The sequence below is a fragment of the Triturus cristatus genome, chromosome 7, assembly GCF_964204655.1.
Source record: "Triturus cristatus chromosome 7, aTriCri1.1, whole genome shotgun sequence".
NCBI lineage: Eukaryota > Metazoa > Chordata > Amphibia > Caudata > Salamandridae > Triturus > Triturus cristatus.
In genome coordinates, this window is record NC_140590.1 from 298,213,612 (window position 1) to 298,241,435 (window position 27,824).

The following is a 27,824-nucleotide window of genomic DNA, read 5'->3' on the forward strand; positions in this document are numbered from 1 at the left end:
TGCAAGCAGAAGGGACAGAGTCTAGGTCACCAGCCAGGAGCCGGGAAGGAACCAGGAAGGAACCAGACGATGTCATGAAGATGCAGGTGAAGAGGTGAAGCTTGTCGCAGCAGCCACGGGTACCAGGAGATGTCGAGGACGACCAGGACCAGGAGGTGAGCTGTTCCACGAAGGCTCTTGCTGTCGGCGGCGTCGAAGTCGAGTCAGGACCCAACAAGCCTTGGCAAGCGGAACCCACGCAGGATGGAGGACTTGCTTCTGGTGCAGACCAGGAAGGTCTGGGGTGCTTCTCTTTCACAGAGGAGCGGGTGCCAGTCTGGAGGAGACGGACCAGCAAGTTGAAAGTAAAGGTTTGTCATCGCAGAGGCTACTAGCCAACGGGCCAGCAACCGGACAACACGTCGAGCAACACAGGTGCAGAAGGGCCCCACGCAGAACACGTGAAGTGTGGGGAGCTGATCTTCTTTGCAGAGGGTGCTTGGGAGTGGGGCTTCTCAATTCCCCAAGCACAGCCTCGAGGAAGCCTCAGAAGTCGCGCTAGTCAGTTACTAGCCACTTTTCCCAAGTCGCCGGTCCCACGTCCCTCGTCGCCTCCACGGGTCTCAGCTTCGCTGGAGATGTGGATCTGGTTCAGAGGTGTCTGGAAGTTTCGGCGCTGGTCAGTCTCTGCAGTCATCCCTCGTAGGATTCAGTCGCAAAGCAAGCAGCGGTCGCTGGATGGTGCCTGGTTGCCCAGGGTGGTCACACCTAGGCCACAAGGGAGATTTCTTCAGTCTTCTTCCTGAGGTCGAATGTCGAAGGTCCAGAGTTTCTGTTCAAGTTGCAGATTCAGGTTAATCTAATTTAGCAGGGCCCAACTAGCTACTAATATACTGTGCTACTGGGCTGGGCTACCTGCAAGGTCCCTCCTATGGGTGGGACCAGGAAGGGGAGTGGCTACACCCCCTTTCCTTTGTCCAGTTTCGCGCCAGAGCTGGGGCTGGAGTGCCCCAGCACCGGTTTGAACTGGACTATGCATGGGACACCTTGTGTGCCCCAGGCAGTGTCTCGTTTCATTCAACCCTCCCTGCCCCAATACACTAAATCCTGTCTAGGGTGGTGCTCGCACCTCCCGAGGCAGGAAACCTATTGTACAAGCCTCCCTCGCTGGAAGGAATCCCAGCAGCAGGAGGTCAGACTTGTGTCTGTGGCAGCAGCATCCATTTTGTGATGCTGGGGCTCTGGTTAACTTTAACCGGGTAAGTAGGTTTCAACATGTCTTCTCCCTCTAGAAGGGAGGAATAATATCCTCATTGCCAGAAATGGTATGGGGGTATTATTCCAAAGTGTTAGACACCTCACACGACATGTTTCGATACAGCCAAACCATAGTTACCATAACCGTTTAAGATTATAAGGCACTTTAAGAGTATATGGTAGGCTATATCATAGAACAGCTATAAGGACATGGTTCCGAAAGCTGCAGACAGGCTCAGCTCATGCTAGAGCACCATCTCACATGTTACCAAACACTCTGCCTCCAGGATTGTTAAGGCCTGCCATAGGGGTGGCTGATAGGTACACATGTGTCTATATATAAGGTAGGTATAGGAATACTACACCTAAGCAAGGGGTGATTACACAACCTTGCCCCAGCTGAGTGATCAGCCAGTTGTGTCATAATGGAAGGCCAGGCCAGGGGTGGCATAATACATGCTGCAGCCCCTGGTAGGCCTAGGGTACACCTATGCCCTGGGTACCTAAGGTACACTGTACAGGGGCCAATAAGGTGATCCTATCCAATTGGGTTATGCACCTAAAGTACATAGTATTTAGTTTAGAGAGAGAACAGCTGGGCTGTGGGTCTGATTAGCAGGCCCACAGCCACATCTAAGTCGAAAACCAGTGGAGCAAAAGCAAAAAGTGGGGGTGAACATAGAAAGCAGACCCTACTCTCCTACACAAGCCCCCCCCAAACTTAGGGACATTAAACTAACCTTGACCAGTTGAGTCTTCATGTTCTAAGTGGAAATATCTGGAGAGTCCATCTGCATTGGCATGGTCAGTCCCAGGTCTATGTTCCACTGTGAAGTACATCCCCTGTAGGGAAATGGACCACCTAAGAAGTTTGGGGTTTTCACCCTTCATCTGATTTAGCCACAAGAGGGGCTTATGGTCTGTCTGAATCTTGAAGTGAGTGCCAAACAAGTATGGCCTCAGCTTCTTCAGGGCCCAAACCACAGCAAAGGCCTCGCTCTCAATAGCAGACCAACGTTTCTCTCTAGGGGTCAGCCTTCTACTAATAAAAGCAATGGGCTGGTCTTGACCATCTACATTCAGTTGTGAAAGAAAAAGCTCCCACACCCAACTCAGAAGCATCTGTCTGGACTATGAACTCTTTGGAGTAGTCTGGACTTTTCAGAATAGGTGCACTGCACATGGCCTGCTTCAGGTCATGAAATGCTTTTTGACAGCTCACTGTCCCCTGAACTTTCTTTGGCATCTTCTTAGAGGTCAAGTCATTAAGTGGTGTCACAATGGACCCATGGTTCTTAATAAACTTTCTGTAGTACCCAGTCAGGCCCAAGAAAGCTCTGAGTTTGGGTAGTTGGAGGAGTCCAGTCCTTTATGGTCGGGATCTTGCTCTCCAGTGGTTGAACCGGACCCCCACCGACTAGGTGGCCCAGGTATACAACCTTGCTCTGCCCTATCTGGAACTTAGTGGCCTTGATAGTGAGGCCTGCCTTTTGCAGGGCCTCTAAAACATTCCTCAGGTGGACCAGGTGATCCTCCCAGGTGGAGCTAAAGACAGCAATATCATCAAGATAAGCTGCACAGTAGTCATCCAGGCCTGTAAGGACTTGATTGACCAACCTTTGGAAAGTGGCAGGCGCATTCTTCAAACCAAAGGGCATTACCACAAATTGATAATGTCCTCCTGGGTTCGAGAAAGCAGTTTTGGCCTTTGCATTCTCAGCTAGTCTGAATTGCCAGTAGCCTGCTGTCAGGTCAAATGTGCTCAAAAACTTAGCAGCTGCCAGTCTGTCAATGAGCTCATCTGCCCTAGGTATTAGGTGTGCATCTGTCCTAGTGACAGCATTGAGACCTCTGTAGTCCACGCAAAACCTCATCTCTCTCTTACCATCTTGGGTGTGAGGTTTTGGCACAAGAACTACAGGACTAGCCCAAGGGCTCTCTGAAGGTTCAATGACTCCCAGCTCCAACAACTTTTGTACCTCAACTTTTATGCAGTCCCTGACATGGTCAGGTTGCCTGTAGATTTTACTCTTCACAGGCAGACTGTCACCAGTGTCCACCTCATGGGTGCACCGGTTTGTCTGACTTGGGGTCAGAGAGAACATATGTCTGTAGGATTGCAGAACTTGTCTGCAGTCCTGTTGCTGATGGACAGTGAGGCTGTCAGAAAAGACCACACCATCAACTGAGCCATCATCAGGGTTCTGAGTCAACAGGTCTGGGAGAGGGTCACTCTCTTCCTCCTGCCCCTCATCTGTAGCCATGAGTAAGCCCATGTCTGCCCTGTCAACATATGCCTTCAATCTGTTGACATGAAGCACCCTGTGGGGGTTTCTGGGAGTCCCAAGGTCCACCAAGAAGGTGACTTCTCCCTTTTTCTCAACAATAGTGTGGGGTCCAGACCATTTGTCTTGGAGTGCTGCTGGGGCCACTGGCTCCAACACCCACACTTTCTGCCCTGGCTGGTACACAGTCAGCACAGCCTTTTGGTCATGCCAAGCTTTTTGGAGTTCTTGGCTTGCCTCAAGGTTTTTAGAAGCCTTCTTCATATACTCTGCCATCCTGGAGCGGAGACCAAGTACATAATCCACTATATCAAGTTTGGGTTGTCTGAGAGGTCTCTCCCATCCTTCCCTTACTAAACATAGGGGTCCTCTTACAGGATGCCCAAACAAAAGCTCAAAAGGGCTGTAGCCAACCCCCTTTTATGGGACCTCTCTGTAAGCAAACAGAAGGCAGGGTAAAAGGATGTCCCATCTTCGCCTAATCTTGTCTGGTAACCCTTTTATCATCCCTTTTAGGGTCTTGTTGAATCTCTCCACAAGCCCATTGCACTGTGGGTGATAGGGTGTAGTGAACTTGTAGTTGACACCACATTCCTTCCACATTGCAGTCAAATATCCTGACATGAAGTTGGCACCTCTGTCAGACACCACCTCCTTTGGAAAACCCACTCTGGAGAAGACTCCATGTAGGGCTCTTGCCACAACAGGGGCTGTTGTGGTCCTCAGGGGTATAGCTTCTGGATATCTGATGGCATGGTCCACTATCACCAGTATAAATCTGTGCCCAGATGCTGTAGGGGGGTCTATTGGTCCTACAATGTCTATCCCCACTCTCTCAAAGGGAACCCCCACCACAGGTAGTGGTATGAGGGGGGCTTTTGTGGTGCCACCTGATTTGCCACTGGCTTGGCAGGTGACACAGGAGCGACAAAACACCTTGGTATCTTCTGACATGTGAGGCCAGTGAAAGTGAGGGACAAGTCTGTCCCAAGTCTTGTTCTGGCCTAAGTGTCCTGCAAGGGGAATATCATGGGCCAAGGTAAGAAGGAAGCCTCTGAAACTCAAGGGTATTACCAACCTCCTGGACGCACCAGGCTTGGGGTCTCTAGCCTCTGAGTACAGCAGCCCTTCATCCCAATGCACTCTATGGGTACCTTGAGCATTCCCTGCAGCCTCAGCAGCAGCCTGCTGTCTGAGGGGTTCAAGAGAGGGGCAGTCTAATTGAGCCTGCCTCAGATCTGCCCTTGAAGGTCCCCCTGTCCCAAGAAACTCAACCTGATCAGGTTCCAGTTCTTCTAGGACAGTTCCTTCAGGGCTCTCAGAATCATCCTCCTGGGAGGGATGATCCACCACCTGAGGCAGGGGGGAAGGCACAGCCTTTACCCTACTGCTCTTTCTCTTGGATTGTGTCTGGTCCATTGTCCCAGGATCCAGCACTTGTTCAGTGTTACACGTTTTGGCCTGTGACCTGGTCACAGCAAGGACATGTGCATCTATCCCAAGCATTTCTGCATGGGTCCTATACTCCACATCAGACCAAACTGAAGTTTCAAGATCATTTCCTAACAGACACTCTACAGGAAGGTCTGAACTTACCACAACTTTCTTGAGGCCAGTTACCCCTCCCCAGGAGAAGTTAACAATTGCCACACTATGGGAGGTAGTGGCATTGCTAGCGTTGGTCACTAGGTAGTTCTCACCTAGCATGATCTGTCCAGGGTCCACACAGGCAGGTGTCACCATTGTGACACTAGCCCCAGTGTCCCTGAAGGCCTGAGCCATTCTATCATTGATAAAAGGAGTCTGTCTGTACTTGCCCAGGTTACTGGGGCCTACAGTAGAGGACAAAGCTATGTCCCCATCACAGATCAGAACAGCCTGAGTAGGTATCCTGACTAGGCCAGGACCCTCCTCAGATCCCAGGGTTAACCCTACTACACCCTTTTGCTGGGAACCACCACTTACAGCTGGACTAGGGGGTACAGTTGCCTTAGGGGCAATGGTGGCTGGGGGCTTATCCTTTTTGGTGCACTCACTAAACCAATGTGAGCTTGACTTACAATAGTTGCACCATGGTTTCTTTTGGCCATCTTTCTTCTTATCCTTTTTGTAACCACCCTCCCCCTGAGCCTTTTGGGGCCTGGTGAAGACTTCTGGTCTTTTTGTTTCTGATCATTACCCTTCTGGTCTGCCTTTTTCTGATCACCGCCCTGGTTCTGGTTTTTCTGCTTAACTCTAGTCCTGACCCACCTATCTGCCTTCTTTCCCAATTCCTGGGGAGAAGTTAGGTCAGAGTCAATCAAGTGTTGATGCAACAGCTGGTTTTGACAGTTATTAAGGATTTGTTCTCTCATGATAAATTATACAATCCTGTATAGTCCTTAACCTTACTACCCAATAACCAGCCTTCCAGAGCCTTAGTGGCACAATCTACAAAGTCAGTCCAGTCCTGAGTCTGTGTCTTCTGGGTATCCCTGAACAACAACCTGAATGGTTCAGTGGTTAGGCCAAACCCGTCAATCAGAGCACTCTTCAGGACAGTGTAATTGTCTGCATCCTCATCACTAACTGTGAGGAGCTTGTCTCTACCTTTCTCAGAGAAGGAGAGCCACAAGATAGCTGCCCACTGACTTTGGGGTACCTGCTGTACTTTGCAAGCTCTCTCCAAAGCAGTTATGCATTTGTGGATGTCATCCCCACACTTGTAGGGAGGGACAATCTTGCTCAGGTTTCTATTATCATAGGTCCTGTCTCTATCCTTAGGGATATTGCTGCCACCAGTGGGTTCTAACCCACTTAAATTCTGCTCTCTAGCTAGAGCAAGCTTCTCCTTGGCAAGGGCAAGTTCTTCCCTCTCAATCCTTAGATTAGCTTCCCTCATCCTGGCTTCATGCTCTTTTCTCTGTGGGGAAGTCATTCCCCTGTGAGAAGAGGCATTGGAGCTGTTAGAGACATGGGAGCGGATGGATTCCCTTGAAGGGGATCTGTCTCTCCAGTTTCTCTGGTTAAGTCCACTTGGGGGTCTGAATGGGGGGGGGCCATTCAGACTCCCATGCAAGCTTAAGTTAGGCTGGCTAAGTCTTCCTACTTCGACCTGGCTGTCTACCTCCTCATCTGAAGTCCCATCTGACTCATCTGTAGTGGGTAGACCCTCACCTGTACCTAGGGTACCAGCCTGGGAGGCCCTACGAGCATCATACTCCTCTAGGATATCTACTAGCTGAATGAGGGTAGGGTTTGCACTCTGTTTTAACTTTCTGGAGGTACACAATTGTCTCATCTCCTGAAAAGTTAGGGTATCATATCTAGAGGGGATCTTTCTAAGATCTACCCCTCCTGAGAGAGAATCAACTTGATCTCCTCCCAGAGACATGATCTAGTGAGGGTGTGGTGTGTGCACCTACCTACACTAGTTGTATCTACTAAGCCTCTCTAGTAGTTGTAGTCAGGGTGTGCTAGGCCCTTCAACCTACAACAACTAAGTCCAGTAGGACTTAAGTATTTATAATCTATGTTATGTGTACCTAAACAATATCTGTGTGATCTTTCAATTTAGTATCTCAAGATTACAATGGTATTACAACAGCAAGCTCAGATCCCAACCGCTGCTCACCAATGTGAGAAGTTGGCCTGATATATGATGTCACTAATTCTAGTGTACACCTTGTATCAGTCCAAACAACCCGTATGGTGATTGGTTGTGAAGTCAACCTTATAGACCAGCTATCCTAGTGGTAGCATGGACAAGAGCAGTCTTAGGCTAAACTCTGAATGGCATGTGAAGCCAGCTGTTATACCATATATAATCCCTTGAATACCAAATGAAAGGACACCACAACAGATATATATAAAAATAGAATGTATTTATTCTAGTCAAACCCTCAGCACTCTTTATGAGATTCGAGGTAAGTACAACACAGTCTTATTTAAGCATACATTAAGTCACACAGGTAAGTAATACAGTTAGGCCCTAGGGGCCACGCAAACCATATACCAAGTAAGTGGTATAAGGACCACTGTCACGAACACAGGATAGGCCTAGGCCTAGGGAATCGCTGGGGCTACACTACACTACCAACAGTTAGGAAGTGGGAGGCCCACAGGATTCAGGTGCAGAGTGGAAACACTCACGCGTAATACGTAAAAGTCGATAGAATCACTAGCAGTTAGAAATAAGCAGTTTTAGGACACTTCTGGTATAGCTAGAAAGTCGAGACTCGGAAACTAGACCCTAGGATAGTCAATACCCTTGTGAGCACCGAAGTACCCAAGTTACCTAGCCCACGGGCTGCGAGTGCATAGGTGTGAACTTGCGTCGGGTTTCGTCGTGGACTTCTATGGATGCCTGAAGCAAAGTTGCTGACAGGCAGTCAGTGCAGAGTGTCCGGTGGATCCCAAGGTGGGGATCAAGAAGGAAGGAACCTGCAAGCAGAAGGGACAGAGTCTAGGTCACCAGCCAGGAGCCGGGAAGGAACCAGGCGATGTCGTGAAGATGCAGGTGAAGAGGTGAAGCTTGTCGCAGCAGCCACGGGTACCAGGAGACGTCGAGGACGACCAGGACCAGGAGGTGAGCTGTCCCACGAAGGCTCTTGCTGTCGGCGGCGTCGAAGTCGAGTCAGGACCCAACAAGCCTTGGCAAGCGGAACCCACGCAGGATGGAGGACTTGCTTCTGGTGCAGACCAGGAAGGTCTGGGGTGCTTCTTTTTCACAGAGGAGCGGGTGCCAGTCTGGAGGAGCCGGACCAGCAAGTTGAAAGTAAAGGTTCGTCGTCACAGAGGATACTTGCCAACGGGCCAGCAAACGGACAACACGTTGAGCAACATAGGTGCAGAAGGGCCCCACGCAGAACACGTGAAGTGTGGGGAGCTGATCTTCTTTGCAGATGGTGCTCGGGAGTGGGACTTCTCAATTCCCCAAGCACAGCCTCGAGGAAGCCTCAGAAGTCGCGCTAGTCAGTTACTAGCCACTTTTCCCAAGTCGCCGGTCCCACGTCCCTCGTCGCCTCCACGGGTCTCAGCTTCGCTGGAGATGTGGATCTGGTTCAGAGGTGTCTGGAAGTCTCGGCGCTGGTCTGTCTCTGCAGTCGTCCCTCGTAGGATTCAGTCGCAAAGCAAGCAGCGGTCGCTGGATGGTGCCTGGTTGCCCAGGGTGGTCACTCCTTGGCCACAAGGGAGATTTCTTCAGTCTTCTTCCTGAGGTCGAATGTCGAAGGTCCAGAGTTTCTGTTCAAGTTGCAGATTCAGGTTAATCTAATTTAGCAGGGCCCAACTAGCTACTAATATACTGGGCTAGTGGGCTGGGCTACCTGCAAGGTCCCTCCTATGGGTGGGAACAGGAAGGGGAGTGGCTACACCCCCTTTCCTTTGTCCAGTTTCGCGCCAGAGCTGGGGCTGGAGTGCCCCAGCACCGGTTTGAACTGGACTATGCATGGGACACCTTGTGTGCCCCAGGCAGTGTCTCGTTTCATTCAACCCTCCCTGCCCCAATACACTAAATCCTGTCTAGGGTGATGCTCGCACCTCCCGAGGCAGGAAACCTATTGTCCAAGCCTTCCTCGCTGGAAGGACTCCCAGCAGCAGGAGGTCAGACTTGTGTCTGTTGAAGCAGCATCCATTTTGTGATGCTGGGGCTCTGGTTAACTTTAACCGGGTAAGTAGGTTTCAACATGTCTTCTCCCTCTAGAAGGGAGGAATAATATCCTCATTGCCAGAAATGGTATGGGGGTATTATTTTAAAGTGTTAGACACCTCACACGACATGTTTCGATACAGCCAAACCATAGTTACCATAACCGTTTAAGATAATAAGGTACGGGGGAGGAGCCTAGAGCGCAACCAAGATGGCCGCGTAGGTGCGAGGCTCCCGAGGACCTCCGCAACCTCCTACGTTTATCCTGTCTTCATCCTGCCTCGGTTGAGGGGACTGTGTCGGTGAGCCTGAGCCGAGGTGGTACCCGTTCTCCGTTCTCGAATCGGACTTCGGGTACCGGAGTGAGCACCGATTGAAGTTTGCGGCCTACTTCTCGCCGGACCCCGGATTTGCGCTGGGGGGTGACCCAGTGGCAAAGTGAACAACAACGGCGGGCTGGGCCTGGCGAGTCGCGTACCCCGCACTTTCGCTTTCACTTTCGCACCCCCTTGCCGTCTCTGCAAGTGAGATCGCGGAGCTCTTTGTGTTGGTGTGGCCTCGCGGGGAGACCCTGCCTGCCTGCCGGCTGTGACCCACCCCGCCGACCTGGGGTGGCCCCCCGGAGCTCGTGGCCTTGATTGCCTGCCCTCTACGGCGTAGCTGGTGCGGGTGTGTGACCCGTGGCGATGGCCACGAAACAAGACGGAGATCGGTCGAAGACCAAGTCGACCCGGCGTGGCGCCGTACATCAGGCCAACATCATGGACCGCTATACCCTCCAGAAGGGATCTCCCGGCGGACCGCACAAGTCCTCTGAGGGCCCCCCTGATGCCCCGGATTTGCCCACGGATCTGACTCTGCAAGACGTCATGGGCGCCATTGCTGAGATGAAGGCCTCGGTGGGCCAGCGGTTCGACACCTTGGCGCATAAGATCGACGCGGTCCTCGTGGATGTCGGCCTGGTGAGGGCTGATCTCTCCAAGACCAACGACCGGGTTGATTCTTTGGCCCGAACCACGTCGGGGCTCACGACTGAGGTGGCGGCCCTCCAAACGGAGGTGCACCGACTTCGTCAGGCGAGTGCGCTTATGGATCGGCGTCTGGAGGATTCCGAGAGTCGGGCCCGGAGGAATAATATCCGCATCATCGGAGTACCCGAGGTACGGGAGGAGGCGGCGGCGGATCTTTTTGTAGAGGACCTGATCGCTACCCATCTCCAGCCTCGGGGACTGAGTAAATTCTTTGCCGTGGAGAGGGCCCACAGAGTTCCCGGGGGAAGGCCGAAGGTCGGAGCCCCTCCGCGGCCTCTCATTGCCCGGATTTTTAACTTTCGGGACAGGGACGCGATCTTGCAGGCCTCCAGACTGCAAGGGCCGATTAAGCTGGAAAATATGGAGGTGAACTTTTATCCCGATTTTACCCAAGCGGTCCAGAAGCAGAGACTGAGTTTCCTGGGTGTCAAGCGCCGTCTCCGGGACATGAACTTAAAATACGCCCTGCTCTTCCCGGCCAAGCTGCGGGTAGAGGTGGATGGTCGCACGCACTTTTTTGATCGTCCCGAAGCGGCCGGGGACTGGCTGGACACTCTGCCTGGGGGTAGTGATCGAGATGGTGGGGGGGGGGGGGCGGCGGGAGGAGACGGCCCACAGGATCGGGACTGAGGGGTTGATATTGGGCCTCACTCTGGACGACTATGATGCCACTTTCGACCAAGCTTCTGTCTTTGTTCTTTCCCCTCCCTTGGAGGTTGTGTGGGGTCTAGAAGGGGTACTCTTTCCTCCTCTAGGGGGTTTAGCTAGTTTCATTATATAGGGGCGACAGGCACACTGCAAGTTGGGGGGGCTGTCTGGGCTCATGCAGGGGTGCAGGGAGGGGGGAGTTTTGTTGGGGTGGGTGGGTTGGGGTGGGGTGTTGTTCGTTTATACCACAAGGCAAAAGTATCGTTGTGTTATTTCTAAAGTGCTCTCTGGGGGACGAGTGATGGCTTCTGTTTATGATGGGGGGTAGGGGACTGAGTCTGTTGTCCTGGAATGTTAATGGATTGGGGGACAGGATAAAACGAGGTGTGGTCCTGCAGTTCTTGAAGCGAATTTCGCCCGATATAGTTTTTTTGCAGGAGACACACCTCATTGGCAACTCCTTTTGTGCTATGAATCGACGGGGCTACCGCCTTGTGGCCCATTCGGGCTTCACGTCTGGTTCAAGGGGTGTGGACATTATGGTTAAGAACTCGCTCCCGTTGGAGATTGATGAATTGCTCCATGACGACAGGGGACGTTACACGGTTTTGGTGGGTAGAATGGAGGGCAGAGTGGTCGTTTTTGTGTCTGTTTATGTCCCGCCGGGGCTGCAGACGACCACCTTTGCGGATCTGGGGCGCCTCCTCCTTGGCCTTCCGGAGGGGATTCTAGTGGTGGGGGGGGGGGGGATTTTAATGCTGTGGTTTCCGGAACTGTGGATCGTCACCCCCCCAGGGATCTCCCCCGTGCCCAGGCGTGGTTGTCTGGCCTCTTGGATACCTTGGGGCTGGTGGATTGTTGGCGTTTGAAACATCCCACGCAGCTACAGTACACCTTCCATTCAGGGGCTCATGGTAGTCTCTCACGGCTAGATTATGTCCTGGTTCCGGCGGCGCATGTGGGGAGGATAGGGGAGGTGCGCCATTTGGCACGGGGTATTTCGGACCACTCCCCGCTCTTGTTGCACTTTGATATTCTTCCGAGGGGAGAGGTTAGGGTGGTCCCGATTAATCCCTGGTACCTGCGTGACCCCACCATTCGCGCAGAGCTGGTTAAATCCCTTAAGCGCTACTTTGACGAGAATGTGGGGTCTGTGTCATCGGCGGTCTCACTGTGGGAGGCGTTCAAGACGGTACTCCGGGGAGAGGCCTTGTCCCTTATTTCCCATTCCCGGAGGCGCGAGCGGGAGGAGGTGACCCGTGTTGAGGCTGCGATAACCGAGTTGGAGGGTGCTCTAGAATGTGGGGTGACGGATGACAAATTACATGTTCTCCGACTCAAGCAAGCGGCCTATAAGGCCCTCGTCACGGAGGCGGCCAGGGGCCTCAGTAGAGAGCAACAGGGGAGACTGTATGATGTGGGTGATAAGGCTGGTAAATTGATTGCGTGGCTGGACAAAAAGGAGAGAGCGAGTCGAGTTGTCCCGTTGATTGAGAAACAGAATGGTGTGTGTGTCACTGAACCAGAAGAAATTGTCTCCTGCTTTGCAGACTATTTCCGTGGGGTGTATTCCCCGGTGTCCTCCCGCTCTGAAGAGGATTCCCATGCCCTGCTCAGGGATATCGCGCTGCCTTCACTTTCGGAGGAGGACAGAGTGTCGTTGGACGCCGCTCCAACTTCCGAAGAAATTGCCCTCGCCATACGTTCGGTCGCTTCCGGCAAGGCCATGGGTCCTAATGGTCTTCCCATCGAGTTGTATAAACTGCGACCGGATACGCTGGCGCCGCAACTCCGTGCTATGTTCCTTGCGGCCCACTCGGCGGGTTCCCTCCCGCTAGACCAGCGTCTAGCTACTATCGTGGTTATCCATAAGGAGGGGAGGCCACGGGACCGGGTCACATCCTATCGGCCTATTTCGCTATTGAATGCGGAGCCCAAAATCCTCGCCAAGGTGTTGGCCAATCGGCTGGTCGGCGTAGTGTGTGACTTGATTCACCAGGATCAGTCCGGCTTTATCCCTAATCGCAATACAGCGCTTAACCTGCGGCGTTTGCATGGGGTGCTCGCACGTGTCCCGTTCATACGAGAGCCGGCCATTTTGGCGTCCTTGGACGCCACTATGGCGTTTGACACGCTTGAATGGCCTTATATCTGGGCGACGCTCGCGAAGTTTGGGTTTGGCCCAGGATTCATCAGTTGGGTAAAATTGTTGTACTCTGGCCCGCTGGCGCAGGTGGTTGTGAACGGTAGAGTGTCGGCTCCGTTCGAGCTGGGCAGGGGCACGCGGCAGGGCTGCCCGTTATCGCCGCTCCTTTTCGCGCTCGCCTTGGAGCCCCTGGCTGAGTGGCTGCGGTGGGAACCTTCTATTCGTGGTCTCCGCTGGACCCCCGAGTATGAGGACCGCGTATCTCTATACGCTGACGATATTCTCCTGTACCTGGCTTCCCCACGTAAATCACTGATAGTACTGGTTGATGTATTGCATTCATTTGGTCTTAACTCCGGCCTTGTCATCAACTGGGCTAAATCGTGCGTCTATGTTCTCTCTGGGGAGGATCCTATCCTTCCGCGGGGCTGTCCTATCCAGATCGCCCCGCGGGGATTTCGGTACCTGGGTATCTTCATTACCCTGGACGCGGAGGCCCGATATAGTCAGAACTTGCTTCCCCCCCTCCAGCGCCTGAAGGAGGATGTCGCGTGTTGGAGGCGCTTGCCGCTCTCGCCGCTCGGCCGGGCGGCATTGTTTAAGATGATGTCGCTGCCGCGTTTCCTGTACGCTCTGCAGAACACAATGGACGTCGTCCCGGCGCGCTACTTTCGCGAGGTGGAGAGTTTGCAGCGCCGACTGTTCTGGGAAGGTAGACCGCGTATCGCCCTGGCGAAGCTGACGCTCCCGTGGTATGACGGGGGGATTGCCCTCCCGGATATCAAACGGTATTATTGGGCCTCCCAGCTGGCTGCGATTAATCACGGCCTGTACGGGCCCGCTCTAAACCCAGTCTTTGAAATGGATAAGATGTTACTGCCGGGTGGTGATTATAACCAAGCGCTTTACTCCAGCTCGCTTGACGCACGTCTGACGGGCCCCACGCGTGTCATGGTACGAGTGTGGCACACGGCTAATGTGGCGATGGGGTGGAAAGATCGTTTGACCCGGGCGGCGCCACTATACGCATCTGAGCAGTTGGGCTCCCTGTGGACCTCGAAGGGCTTTGAGAAGTGGGACATGATAGGCATCAGCAGGGTGGGTGATCTCTGGACGAGGAGGGGATTCAAAACGTTCGAGATGCTACAGACAGAATTCCAGTTGCAGGACAGGGAGTACTTTCGGTATATGCAGATCCGTCATGCGCTATGCTCCGTATTCCCGGACGTTGCCTCCATCCCGGAGTATTCCCCTCTGGAGGATAGAGTGCTAGATGGACATGTACCGGACAGCACGATTTCATTAATCTATAAAAAACTTATCAATGACCGCTCGGGACTGCTGACTAACCTTCGTGAGGCATGGGTGGCCGATGGATTGGAGCTGGATGACGAGGACTGGGTATCTGCGGTGGCCTCCCCGAAAGAGGTGGCCATACCGGCCTGCCTTCGCTTCGTCCAGCTCAAGATACTCCATAGGGTCTATGTTACGGGGCCAAGGCTACTGCGTATGGGCTATGCTGTGGACGGGTTGTGTAAGCGTGGGTGTGGTTCGTTGGGGACCTTTCTCCATATTTTGTGGGAATGCCCGGAGGTGGAGCGATTCTGGCGTGGTGTGCATGAGGTCCTGCGGGTGGTTACGCGTGTCGCTGCTGCCCGAAGCGAGGAGATGCCTTCTGAATGTGTGGGAGCCAACCGACTACTCGGTGCCGCAGACGCGGTGGGTGACTCTGGGATATATGGTGGCCAAACGCGACATTGCTCAACTGTGGGGTTCCCAGAGGTCGCCGACTGTCTCGGCATGGAAGGATAACATGGATTGGTGCATGTTTCGGGAAAAGGTGGTATATGTTGCGAGAGGTAAGCCTGGGACATGGGTGAACGTATGGGGCCCCTGGAACGCCTACCGCGGGGGAATCTGTACCCCGCCGTTATTGCCCGATCCATCACCGGCCCCGTCACCTTAGCCAGCTTATCTCCCCGGTTCCGGGCACTGAGTCTACCTAATCCCCGTCTTGACCTTTTCCCCCCCTTGATACTCCTATGGATTGGTAGGGTCCCCCCTCTAGGGGAGCGCATGCTGCTGTTTCCGATTGTGGGTTGCCTTGTGGATTTGTTTTTTGTTGTTATTTATATTAAAATGAAACCGTTATGTGGGGTCCGGATGGCGTGGCTACCACCGCTTCTAACTCCTGTGCATTTCCCTTTGCCGCGGCATGCGCGCTATTGTTTGTATCACATGCTCCTTTTGCTTGCTAGCGGCCGGCCTGAAGGTTGTAGGCCCATCTTTGTATATTTTTTGAATTTTGTAATAAACGGTTTCAAAAAAAAAAAAAAAAAAAAAAAAAAAAAAGATGATAAGGTACTTTAAGAGTATATGATAGGCTATATCATAGAACAGCTATAAGGACATGGTTCTGAAAGCTGCAGACAGGCTCAGCTCATGCTAGAGCACCATCTCACATGTTACCAAGCACTCTGCCTCCAGGATTGTTAAGGCCTGCCATAGGAGTGGCTGATAGGTACACATGTGTCTATATATAAGGTAGGTATAGGAATACTACACCTAAGCAAAGGGTGATTACACGACCTTGCCCCAGCTGAGTGATCAGCCAGTTGTGTCATAATGGAAGGCCAGGCCAGGCCAGGGGTGGCATAATACATGCTGCAGCCCCTGGTAGGCCTAGGGTACACCTATGCCCTGGGTACCTAAGGTACACTGTACAGGGGCCAATAAGGTGATCCTATCCAATTGGGTTATGCACCTAAAGTACATAGTATTTAGTTTAGAGAGAGAACAGCTGGGCTGTGGGTCTGATTAGCAGGCCCACAGCCACATCTAAGTCGAAAACCAGTGGAGCAAAAGCAAAAAGTGGTGGTGAACATAGAAAGCAGACCCTACTCTCCTACAATATGGTAGCCATAGTCGTTATTTATATGATAGTCATAACATTACCTAAAAACCTAAAGTTGAAAAGGGATAGGAAAAAGTTTTTTTTGTGTTACTCTTACCACATTCTGAATTTAATATGGAGGTTTTAAACTCAAACCCATCCATATATAAGAATGAAGCATAAATACTCTTGATATTATTTCCTGTCGAATAGAGTATTAAGAAATAAACGAAAAAAGGGGGAAAACGAAAATCTTGAGAAGCACCAACGCTGAGCGAGCAAATTGACAGCATAGCCTTGTTGGAAAATCCCCTAATGGGTGGATACTTCCCGGGATCACAATATTCCATGATAGTAAATAAAGTTACATATAAAAACATATGTAATTACCACTTGAGATTAGGTGTCTTATAAAGGTGTTCTCATGTGTGTAACAAATGGTTATAGGAAATTATATAGGTCTTCCCCTATGTTCCAACCTGCCGGGAATTTACTGTCGAGATTCACTATATAACGAGACTCTAACTGACGTAATGTTTTCTCTCTAATGCCACCCTTTTTGTTTGGTGCCACGGCATCGATAACAAAGTACTGTAAACAGTTAAGATTGTTATTATGTACAGCTTTAAAATGTCGGGCCACTGGATAGGATTGGTCAGAGTTTACTATAGCCCTGAGATGTTGCAGGATTTGCACATGCACCTGCAGTTTGGTGCTTCCCACGTAGCAGAGATTGCAACTGCGTTTAAGTACGTAGATGGCAAATTCCGTTCTGCATGTGTAGTGGGCCTTCAAAGCTATAGGGGTGTCAGAAAAAGGTGTCACATAACGTGACAGTGTTGATGCCAAACTTGCATGCTCGATATGAGCTACACCTAAAAAATCCCTGGCGGGGAGATAACCAACTGGTTGTAGTGTCGGTCTCTGGGCTGTTCTTCAATAATTCATTATGGATAAAGTATGCACGCCTGAAGGTTATTGCCGGCGTACTGGGGACAACTTCTTTCAAGGTAGGATCGGTAAGGATGATCAGCCATTCTTTTTTAATAATTTTTTTGATGTGCTTAGCTTGTCTACTATACCCCGTGACTAGTCTAATTTCAGAAAGTTCACTGTCCCTTTGATCAGTTGAATTTTCACCATCTTGTTGGAGATTCCTATCAGGATCTAAAAGGGCTGCATGGTTGAGGACATTTGCTTTCCTCATAGCCATTACTAGTCTGCCTGGTAAATAGCCTCTAGCTTCCAATCTTTTTTTAGCTTCCAACTGATGATATTCTCTGATTTCTGGAATACTGCATGCTCTATGGATACGAATGAACTCGCCATATGGAATGCTGGCTATGGTGTGTGATGGGTGGAAACTTCCTGCATGTAATACCATATTTCCTGATGTGGGCTTTCTGTATAAACAGGTTTCAATCCTGCCATCTAATATTTGCACCTGTATGTCCAGAAAATTGGTAACAGTACAATCAATATTGGCTGTAAAATGTAAATTCAACTCATTTTCATTGATGGTATCGACAAACTGTTTGGCTTGTTCTTCTGTGCCATGCCATATAATGAACACATCATCAATATATCGCCAATATTTGACGATATGTTTAGACCATATAGTAGCATGCTGAACCTTGAGGACATGCTCCTCCCACCAGCCAACGTGAAGCCCCGCGTAGCTGGGAGAGAAGCATGCCCCCATAGCTAGTCCTCTTAGTTGTTGAAAAACAGCATTGTCAAAACTGAAAACATTGTTGTGTAAACACAAATGAATCATTCTAAGCAGCATTTGATTATGACGGTACATTTCTATAGGTCTCTTGCCCATATAGAATTCCACTGCTCTCATTCCATCCGGATGGGCAATACTTGTGTATAAGGATGATATGTTCATAGTTAAAAAAAGATATTCTCTAGACCATTCACAGATATTCAATTGGTATAAAAAGTCGGTGGTGTCATTGATGTATGCAGGTAAGTTCATGACAAATTCCTGAAGGTAATAATCGATATATTTAGAAGTATTCTCGAAGATCCTATTTATAGATGACACAATAGGTCTCCCCGGAACAGGTGTTTCCTTTTTTATGCACCTTCGGTATGAAATAGATGTTAGGTAAAAAAGGAAAATCTTTGTTGAGAAACATAAATTCATCCCTAGAGATGAGTCCCTCCCTTCTCCATTCGTTAAGTTCATCCTTGTAGTTCTTTTGAATCACTTTTACCGATGCCATATTAATTCTTTTATAACAAACTTCGTCATTGAGGTGGCGATATGCCTCTTTGATATACTCTTTCTTGTCCCAGAGCACAATATTCCCGCCTTTATCGGATTTGTTAATGATAATGGTGTTATTGCTTTTAAGTTTATTCATCAACGTTGAATATTGTTTCATTTGCTCATTAGGTGCCCTTTGTTGGGTTTTAGACTTATGTTGTAATTTTTTCAATTCCTCAATTACGCGATCATGGTAAATGTCTATGGCATCACGAGGCATATTGGGACAAAACGTGGAGATGGGCTTAAAAGGGCTTTGGCCTGATTTTGATATATTGATATCTGCTAATTCTTGCGTATTGTTGATTTGTGTGTCTTCGTTGTTAAGTTCATGTAGGGTTCTGACCAAGGACATATCTTTAGCTTGTAATACTGAATGAGTGGTGTTATTCTTACTCTCAAAATTCTTTTTCTGTTGCAAGTTATTTTTGATGGTAAAATATTTTCTTAACTTGATCTTCCTAATAAATTTGAAGACATCATTACGGGTATTGCAATATCCAAAATTACTTTCGGGACTGAAGGACAGGCCTAACGAAAATAACTGTTTCTCAGCTTGATCCAGGTTAATGTTGGTTAAATTAACAATGGTTTTATCATCTATTTTTTGTTCTTTTTCCAAAATTTGCGTTGCTCGCGCCTCCTTGCATTTCGCCTTTGCTTGTTGAGGTGTTTTGTTTGCGCGGGCGTAATGACTGTTTGCGCTCCATCCTGATGTAGTCTAGTTCCTCTGCCAGTGTTAATTGCCCTAGATCCCCTCGTTTTGCACCAGGGTTGCAGTCATCTGATTCCTCCTCACTTGGAGCTAGACTGGCAACCGAGGACATATTGGAGTCGCTGGTCACCATATCAGGTTTGCTGAAACTGGCCACGGCTTTATTGTTGCCATTACTTTTCTGTTTGCGCAGATTGTCGAATTTACGTGCAAATGTAAAAATTTGCCCTGCCTCATAATCCTGCTTGTCGCGGGCAAATTTAAATGCCTTCCTTGTTTTAATCACTTCTTCTTGTTTCCTTAGGCGGTCATTCATCTCTTTCATACTTTTATCTATATAATCCTTACTGTCAAGAAACTCTAGTTTATTTAACTCATTGTTGATCTTTGCTATTTCTTCCAAGTTTTTGTCCCGATCAATCCTGGCATATTTTACCAGCAGACACATCAAGCGCATGGATGCCTCTAAATTGCTCTCAGCCCACTCTTTTAAAAGTAATGGATTAGGGCTGTCGAAGCTTGGCGCCAACATTATCATAAGGCCTCTAGGAATTATATATAGAGCTGTATATATACGTTTTTCATATATATTTTTTTTTACGGGGTCCTCGCACATGGGTGGGAACATTCAGGGCTTATGACTATTGATGAGGATCCCCTGGAAGAGAAATAGTTCTCTTTCATGGCTATCCTGGCACACTCCATAATGAAGTGTACCGGTGAGATGGTGTCGAGCTCTGTGCTGTCAAGCAGTGAATGGACTGGGTACTTGTACGCTCTTGTACGGGTATGATGTCACCCTCTATGTCCACCACCCGGCGACCAATCTAGATACCCTTATACACAAGATCATCAGTTTCGGTGGCCTCTCGGGCATCAATATAAACTGGGGGAAGTCCATCATTTTCCCGCTTACCGCTGCCACGGACCCGTTTCAGGCAGAATTCCCACTAAAGTGGGTGGATTCCCCAGTGAAATACCTGGGCATATGGATTAGCAGGGACCATGAGGAGCTGTGGAGATACAACTATGGCAGGCTTATGGAGTGGCTGGAAAGCGGCCTACCTCGCTGGAGGACGCCCCCCCTCTCCTTGGCTGGTGGTATTGCCATTGCCAAGATGGTGATACTGCCCAAGCTCCATTACACTTTCGCTAACCTACCGCTTCCTCTCACTGTGGAATTCAAGAAGCGGCTCCAGTCCAACTTGATTTCTTCGGCCTGGGCGGGTGGGCAGCCGCGGGAAGCCTGGGAGACTCTGACGCTCCCGTTTGAGCAAGGGGGACTGGGAGCGCTGCATATGAAACTGTACCATTGCTGTGCTCCGGCCCAGTTTGCTTTCCATTGGATATATTCGACCCCGTTCATGGCGCACACGGCTCCTGGAAGTGACTAAGCGGACCCAGTCCCGCTGCATATGGATCGACACAGTTGGCTGCATGGTTTGGGCACGGCAGCTGCTTCTCCGCAGGGCCCGCCTAGACATGCTATTTGCACCTGCGATGCCGCTCACCAGGCACCCGGGGTTGCCCTTTACAGACGAGACGGGGTCTGCCAGCAGCTGTGCCGGCTCCAGCTGCATATGATGGGGCGGGTGTTCCCTGACGCTGCTTTTGTCAGGCCTACTGGACCGGACGACGTACTATCAGCTGCGGGCAGCCATGCGGGCGCACTTTGTCTCATTTCAGATAGCGCCGCCAACGTTCCACGTCTTGGAGGCGTTCCTGTCGAATCCCTCCCCCCGCAAATTAATAACCCGTCTTTATTCTGGTATGCAGCACGATTCCCCAATAATCATACATTCCGCCCAGAGAGATTGGGAGGAAAGCCTGGGAGTCCCCTTCGAGGAGGGTGTGTGGGCCTACTGCTGTGCGCAATCCAGGGATATGTCGCCCAACTACAGGCTCAGACTTATTCATTATAAATTTCTCCATAGATTGTACAGAACTCCTGTGTGGCTTTTCAGGGCTGGGCTGAGTGTGGAGGCGCGCTGTGCCCGCTGTGGAGTGCCAGAGGCCTCCTTCATGCACCTGGCGCGGGAATGCAGGGAAGTAGCGCAATACTGGGAATGTGTGTTTAATGTGCTGGATGAAATGTTGAATTGCAAGATTGAGAGCACCCCTTAACTGCCCTACTGGGATTAGTAAAAACCTTCCTGAAGATGTTAGGAAACTCACGACCATCATGCTGCTGCTGGCAAAGAGGCGAGTGGCAATCTGCTGGTGCCGTAGACGATGGCCACGGAGGGATGATTGGCTTAAGGAAGTTGTGTTTTGCCACTCCTGGCTCTCTGAGTTGTGAGAACTAATGCCGGTGCAGGCGCGCCCTCAGAATATTTGGGAACCACTGCTGAGATTTCTGTGCCCTCATCAAGGCGTACCAGCACAGACGCTGGCAGCGGATGGGTAGGAAAGCTCGGTGAGCTCTGCGGTATGGAGGGTGACCCCACGCCTAGGCACACCATCTTCCTCAGCCTGGCCAGAGAGGTACACCTTCCCCTTCACTTCCCCTTCCCCCTCTCTTTCCCTCCTCCTCCTTTTACTTTTTGTTTTTCCTCTGCAAGCAGGCACTTGTTGCTTCCCAGGTAACGGCCGGCTACGAACCTGATACAGTAGGCTACAGGGACGCTGGATGGCCGATTGGCCGTATACATGCAATGCTGGACTGGATGAATATAAACTGTGGCCTGTAAATTAATGTTCTTAACGGTATCATTGCTATCGCCTCAGTTTGAGGCACATGATTGTTGACTGTGTTTGTTGTATCATTTAATAAAACATAATTTTTTTTTTTAAGTAGTGAATGGACTGAATCCAGGGTCTCATCTTGGGGGATGCAGTTATAAAGTGATTCAACATCAAACGAAACAAGATAGTCTGTAATGATGTCGAACGGAGTATCTGGTAGCAATCTGAGGATGTCTTTTGTGTCTTGGAGATACGTTGGCATCTCTCGCGCCATAGGGCGAAGAAAATGGTCGACAAAAGTTGACAACGGTTCAAAAAGGGACGCAATGCCTGGAATAATTGGTCGCCCCGGCAGTGGCCTTTGAGCCTTTTTTATCTTTGGCAGGACGTAAAAGTAAGGCATCACCGAGTGTGCAGTGGTAAGGTAGCTCGCTTCTTGGGCCGCGACCCATCCTTCGTCTTTGGCCTCTTCGATGAGGTTGGCAATCACCAGTGTCAGACTTTTGGTATGGTCTGCTTTGAATGGTCGGTAGAAGCATCTGTCTTCAAGTTGGCGCTGGCATTCAGTGCGATATAATGATCTGCTCATGACAACTATGGCACCGCCCTTGTCTGCCGGCTTGATAGTAATGGATTCAACCTTAGCTAGTGTTTGTAAGGCCTTCTTCACAGTGGTGGTAAGATTTTGAAAGTGTTGTGTTTTTGATTCGCAGAGAGAGGTCACTTCTGTTGTACATTTTCAGACCCATTAGCCCCAGTGTAAGTCGATCTGCGGGGTTTGCACCCTCCCGGGCCGCCCTGAGCTTTGTTTCACTGCTCTCGGTGGGGCCCGATTACCTCCATTGCAACAAAGCGCCGAACAGGCGCTACCCCAGCACAGGGCTGTAATCATGAGAGGGGCGTCCCCACAATCATTTGAGCGTGGCGCCACAGGGAGGGAATCCTCGCCAGGCTCACCCCTCCTGCCGCTCCACGCCCGCTGAGAGCTCGATGGTGTCTCTGCTTTCCGTCTGAGTGCCGCGGCGTGCTGACGGGCTTACTCTCGCTCCAGGCCTCCTGCGGTTGCTGCTGCCATTTTGGATCCTCGAACGCATTCCAAAAGACTCACTTTCCGGCGATCGCGCTGATATCTTCTTGTCTACAGACACTCAGCTTCATCACGCGGCTGTCCTGAACCTGTTCAGGTATTTTTAGAATTTTTAGGAGTTCTATCCTTAGGGCAAAGCCCTCTGATCGGTAAGGGATTCCGGAGCTGGAGTGGATTACGTCCACCCAGCCATCTTGCCTGGCCACGCCCCCGGTTGGAAGTCTTTTATGTCCCTGAGACTTCAGATCAGGAGGACAACCAGCTACCCCTTGAAGTCACTCTGGGTTCAAGTGATGCAGGTCCAGTCCATCTCATCCAAACAGGAGGGCAGCAGGCCAGCACCGCAAAGGAGGAGTCCAACAAAACAGCAGTTTGGCAGAGTGGCAGTCCGTGCAGCAGCACAGCAGTCCTTCTTTCTTACAGAGTCTTCACAAGTCCAGAAATGTACGGAAGGGGTGGTGTTAGAGGTCCATTACTTATACCCAAGTGTGCCTTTAAGTGGGTGAGACTTCAAAGACATGCCTTTGAAATGCCCAGAGGTCCTCCCACCCTGCCCTGGCTCCAGACTTGCGGGGGAGAGGGAGGGGTATGCAGCCCCTTGTGTGGGGACAGGCAGGACACAGCCTATTCAGATGCAAGTGAGGCTGGGTCGAGCTCCTCCCTCCCATCCGGCCAGGATGGCCCATCAAGTCACACCTAAGCTCCCAATGTGTGTGAGCCCACCTATCACCCTCTCCAGAGATGTATCTGAGACAGGCATTAGGCACCAAATGGCTAACAGTAGCATTTTCGGACTTGCAATTTAAAATCTGACTTCACCATAAGTTTGTAATTTAGATTGTGATTCCAGAGGCACCAGGCCTGAAGGGTTTATCTCTTTTCAAATGGAAATAACACTTATAAAATGTAATAAGGTAACCCCAATGTTACCCTATGGGAGAGATAGGCCTAGTGGTAGTGAAAAACGACTGTGGATGATTTTTCAATACCAGGACATGTAAAACTTAAAAATACAAGTCCGGCCTTTTAAGTACTTTGCACCGCTCACCCTGCCCTCTGGATTGTCCAGGGCCTACATAAGGAGTGACATTTGTATAAAAAAGGAAGGTTTGGGCCTGGCAAAAGGTTTATTTTGCAAGGGCAAAATGGCATTTAAACTGAATACACAGGCTCTGCAATGGAAGGCCTGAGCCATGGTTAGATGGCTACTTAAGTGGGTGGCACAACAAGTGCTGCAGGTCCACTAGTAGCATTTAATTTACAGGCTGTGGGAAAATGTAGTGCTCCTAATTTGGGACTTATAAGTAAATTAAACATGTCCAAATGAAACATCCTTCAGATGGCTGGTTGATCAGCACCACCAAGGAAGAGAGTCAGTTGCAGAAAGAGAGTTACCCTGCCTTTCCAAATGCCTGAAAGCTGAAACCATCAGCCTTTTAGCAACTGCTGTAATGGTTTCATCTGAAAGTGGCCGTTTGATACAAGAAAGATACAGGACACCATTGAGTCAAAAAATTATGAAATCTGGCAGGCCATCGAATATCTCATATTCAGACATTTCTGTAACTTCAAACAGTTAGAAGACACATTGCTGTAGATTTGTTATGATTTACTCTAAAATCCAGCCTCTAAAGTATTGAGTGCTATGTTTTAGTGACATTGGACTTCCTGAGATGTCGATGCCTTTATAACCCAATTGTGCTAGCAGGGATACACGAAAAATCTAACTTTTATGGGATGTGCCGCTACTACTGCCAGGCGCATCGAAAGAAAGTAAGGACTTTGTATTGATAGTGCACACTGGCCACCAGATGTCTTGCTATTCTAGTCTATGCTCATGACTATCAAAGAATATCCAATAGTGAACACTGGAAAGTTATTTCCTTTTAGTTCTACTTCTGCATTGTAGGAATTGTGATTGAACAACCCTCCCGCTTCCCCGGTATCTATTCTTCAATGGTGGGAAATGTATACATCTGCCTTAAGCTTTGAGACTCACAAGCAACTACCAGTACAAGGCACCCTGGGGGATGGGAACTACTTGAGGGAGCAGGGTGGTGCATACTTTGTTCGTGCTCATTCTTTCCTTCTGCTTATGAGCCGACTTTGCTCCTGCTTTGCTTCAATTTCACCCCATCAACCTTACGGCTCCTCAGTGCAAGGACTTCGAGAAATGGCACAGCAATGCAGCACTATTTGTTAAAATTAGATGGTGTAACAAATTTAGCGACTACAGGTTTTAGAAGTTGTTACGGCGTGAAATGCCAGAACTCACCTCTATTACTTGCACATATCTTATGTGGATGTGATGTGTTCTGGGATCACAGGAAGCAGGCAGGAATAATGTCTACCGATCAAGAGCCGACAATGCAGAACCAATGCTCTAAATGTCATGTTTACTTTCCGTATTTTCCACTCCTTGCACTTCACCTAGCTTCTAAGCTGCAGCTCAAAGATGGATGAAAGGCTAGGGCTGGACAAGGTAGAAAAACTGTAATTTATAATGAAATTGAATGTCTAAAGTCAATATCTATGCAGAAAGAGTCCAATTTTGCCAGCAAGCAGAAATTCTCTCCCTAAATCCATATTTATTGCTCTGTCAAAATCAATGGTTGTTGATTCTGGACTAGCTCAACTACCCCTGGTACCAAGACTCTATCTGATCACAGACTTGTGCCACCAATAAGCAGTATTGAAAGTGTTAATAAACCATCAAGAGAGAGTTAAATGACAGGATTCTGTGGGGGAATCCAAACAGTCATAGAAAACTCTTGAAATGGACAACAGCTGCAGTGTGGTTATGCAGAGTAACAAGTGCAGAAACTCAATGATGACTTAAGTCTTGACTGAAAAAAGGAACTTGAGACACAGAAAACTCACTCTTGAAAAAACACCGAACAAAGACCCAGACAAAGAAAAGGTCTCAACTTTGCACTTTGCTAATAATTCAACAGAGTACTCACACTGCGACACGTGAAGACATCTAGTCACAGCTGAAACAAAATTTGAATTTAAGTCTGCGATCAACAAATAACAGATGGAGCCATAAGCAAGGTAATAGGGCAGGACTTGCAAGCAGAGAGCCTTCCCTCAGATTCTAAGTACACCTAAAGCACCAGGGCATGTGATTAAAAACTGTCTGTTTATAGGATATCCTATGATTAAGACGCAAGAGCCTGTAAGAATACAATTAGCTCAGTTAAAGAAGGCACATGTCAACATTCAAAAAGAAAATGCTATAAAAATAAGATCCACCAACCAATCTTGCCGACAATCTGCAATCCAGTTTGCCATTACAGTGTGAAATGTCTCTAAGTTCAGAGAGACTCCTCGTTCCTCTGGATCCAACATCTTGTAGAGGGAACACAGTCCCTCCTCTTCCAGGCTCTTACCAGTGACATTCTGCAGGTATTCCAGAATCCTATAGACAGGAACCTCACCTGAAGGGCAAATGTAACAGGTTTAAAACACATGCTGTGTATCTGTTCCGAGCAATCAAAAAGCAGAGAAAAACAACTAAATGATTAGAATTATATATACATATGGATGGAGTTTGGAATGAAATTTACATCTGAGAGTTACCTCTGTGTTCAATATAGAGTAAAACTCTTCATGACCATGTGAATGGCAGCAAAGAATGCAAGGAAAGGCTACCTATCTGGAATTCTAGTATGCAAATCTGAGTATTTTCTAAACCATAATCTGTCCGTGAGCCCTATCTAAGAGTACAGTTTTCGTCCTGTGATAATAATGACAACAAATAGGTGTCTACCTGTAATCCTAGTTCACCTACAGAGTAACCTTCATTCTAGTCATAAACACCAATTGCCCTGCCCACGTGCGACATCCCGGAGCCCTTTAACTCAAAACAATACTTTTAACAGCCAGCCTAATGCAGGCTATGGTGACCCTTTTTCATTAATTTGAAAAAGATTCACATTTTAAAGAGAAAATCGCAATTTAAATAAAAGTGACCAGAAAACTCTTAAACAGACCTTATTTTAAAGGAACATGTGAGAAGAGAAATGTAACCCAACAGGCTGAAACGTGTCAAGGTGGAAGAACTGACAGTGCTCAATTATGGGAGAACACTCAACCAGCTTCCCATTATGCACTGCCATTTACAGAAATCAAGAGAAAGAGATGCAGAATGAAAAAGCAAGCAAGTGGTCAAGCAAGTGACAACAAGCATTTTTCTTAACCATTTTCTAGTCTCATCTGTGGAAAGGACGGAGAGTTGCTTTTTAATGAAGATTCCCTTGGAGATGGACAAAGATTTCAGATAATTAGCCATTCCATTTCCTGCAGGCTATCTTCACTTATGGTCATAAGCACTGGCTAGAGTAAAAAGCTCATATCTATGAAATGCGGACAGCACGACAAAGAAAACAAAAGTCTACGCAAATAAATTTCATATGGAATCGTGGCCCACTTGGGCATCTGCCATGGAATCAAGTTCAAGACAACAATGTATTGTAAGGTTTGTAAAGAACTCCAAGTGGCAATTTTGTATATTTCTGAAATGCATACTTTCCTTAGTAATGCAGCATTAGTAACTTTATCCCTTATAAAATAGGCTCTGGACTACAGAAGGTTTTATTAGCATTACTATAAAATATAAATCACAAAATTAAATCAATCTAGAAAAAAATGGTTTTAAAGTGGCTAAACACAAACGAACAGGTCCATAACTGATGGCGATGTGGTTAGCTTTCTAAAAGTTTTATTCTCATCCAAGCAGAACTTTAAAACTCCTATGTTGAGAGAATATAAAGAGTTCTATCCTAGAGAAGAGGGATCTGGTGAAAATAGATTTTAGAAAAGAAATAGAAGGGGAATAGTATAATCAACATGAAAGTCTTGCTATTTTTCTGAAGAAAATTTGTTACAGCAAAACCCGTTACAGCAAAATGCCTGAATACCAAAAATGAGTGGCTAAAAATGATGATCACAATGTAAGCAGCTTTCAATGATAAATGCTGCAAGGTAGCTTATTGAAGTGGCTCAAAAGTGGGGCCTATTTATTTTTAAAGAGCACTAAGATAAGTTCACATGGAGGGGAAGGTCTTCTTACTGCAAAATGGAACGTCTCAGTCCTTTCTAGAAAATATTTTATCATGGAGATTCTGAAAAAAGACGTTTAAGAATTACATTTTCAGAATGCAATAATCACTGAAAGATGTTCCTTTGC

At 48.8% G+C, this 27,824-nt stretch overlaps 1 protein-coding gene across 1 annotated transcript in view; it reads right to left on the reverse strand.

Annotated features, from left to right (window-relative positions):
- The window catches only part of KASH5 (KASH domain containing 5), a 215,655-nt gene extending 188,901 nt beyond the window's left edge, over positions 1–26,754 (reverse strand). The window contains exons 1-2 of the mRNA XM_085614871.1: positions 26,703–26,754; positions 25,893–26,073 (exon numbers count right to left, since the gene is read on the reverse strand). Of these exons, the coding sequence (XP_085470997.1) occupies positions 25,893–26,073; positions 26,703–26,754 (233 nt within the window). The remainder of the gene's footprint in view (positions 1–25,892; positions 26,074–26,702) is intronic.
- Between the last annotated feature and the right edge of the window lie 1,070 nt (positions 26,755–27,824).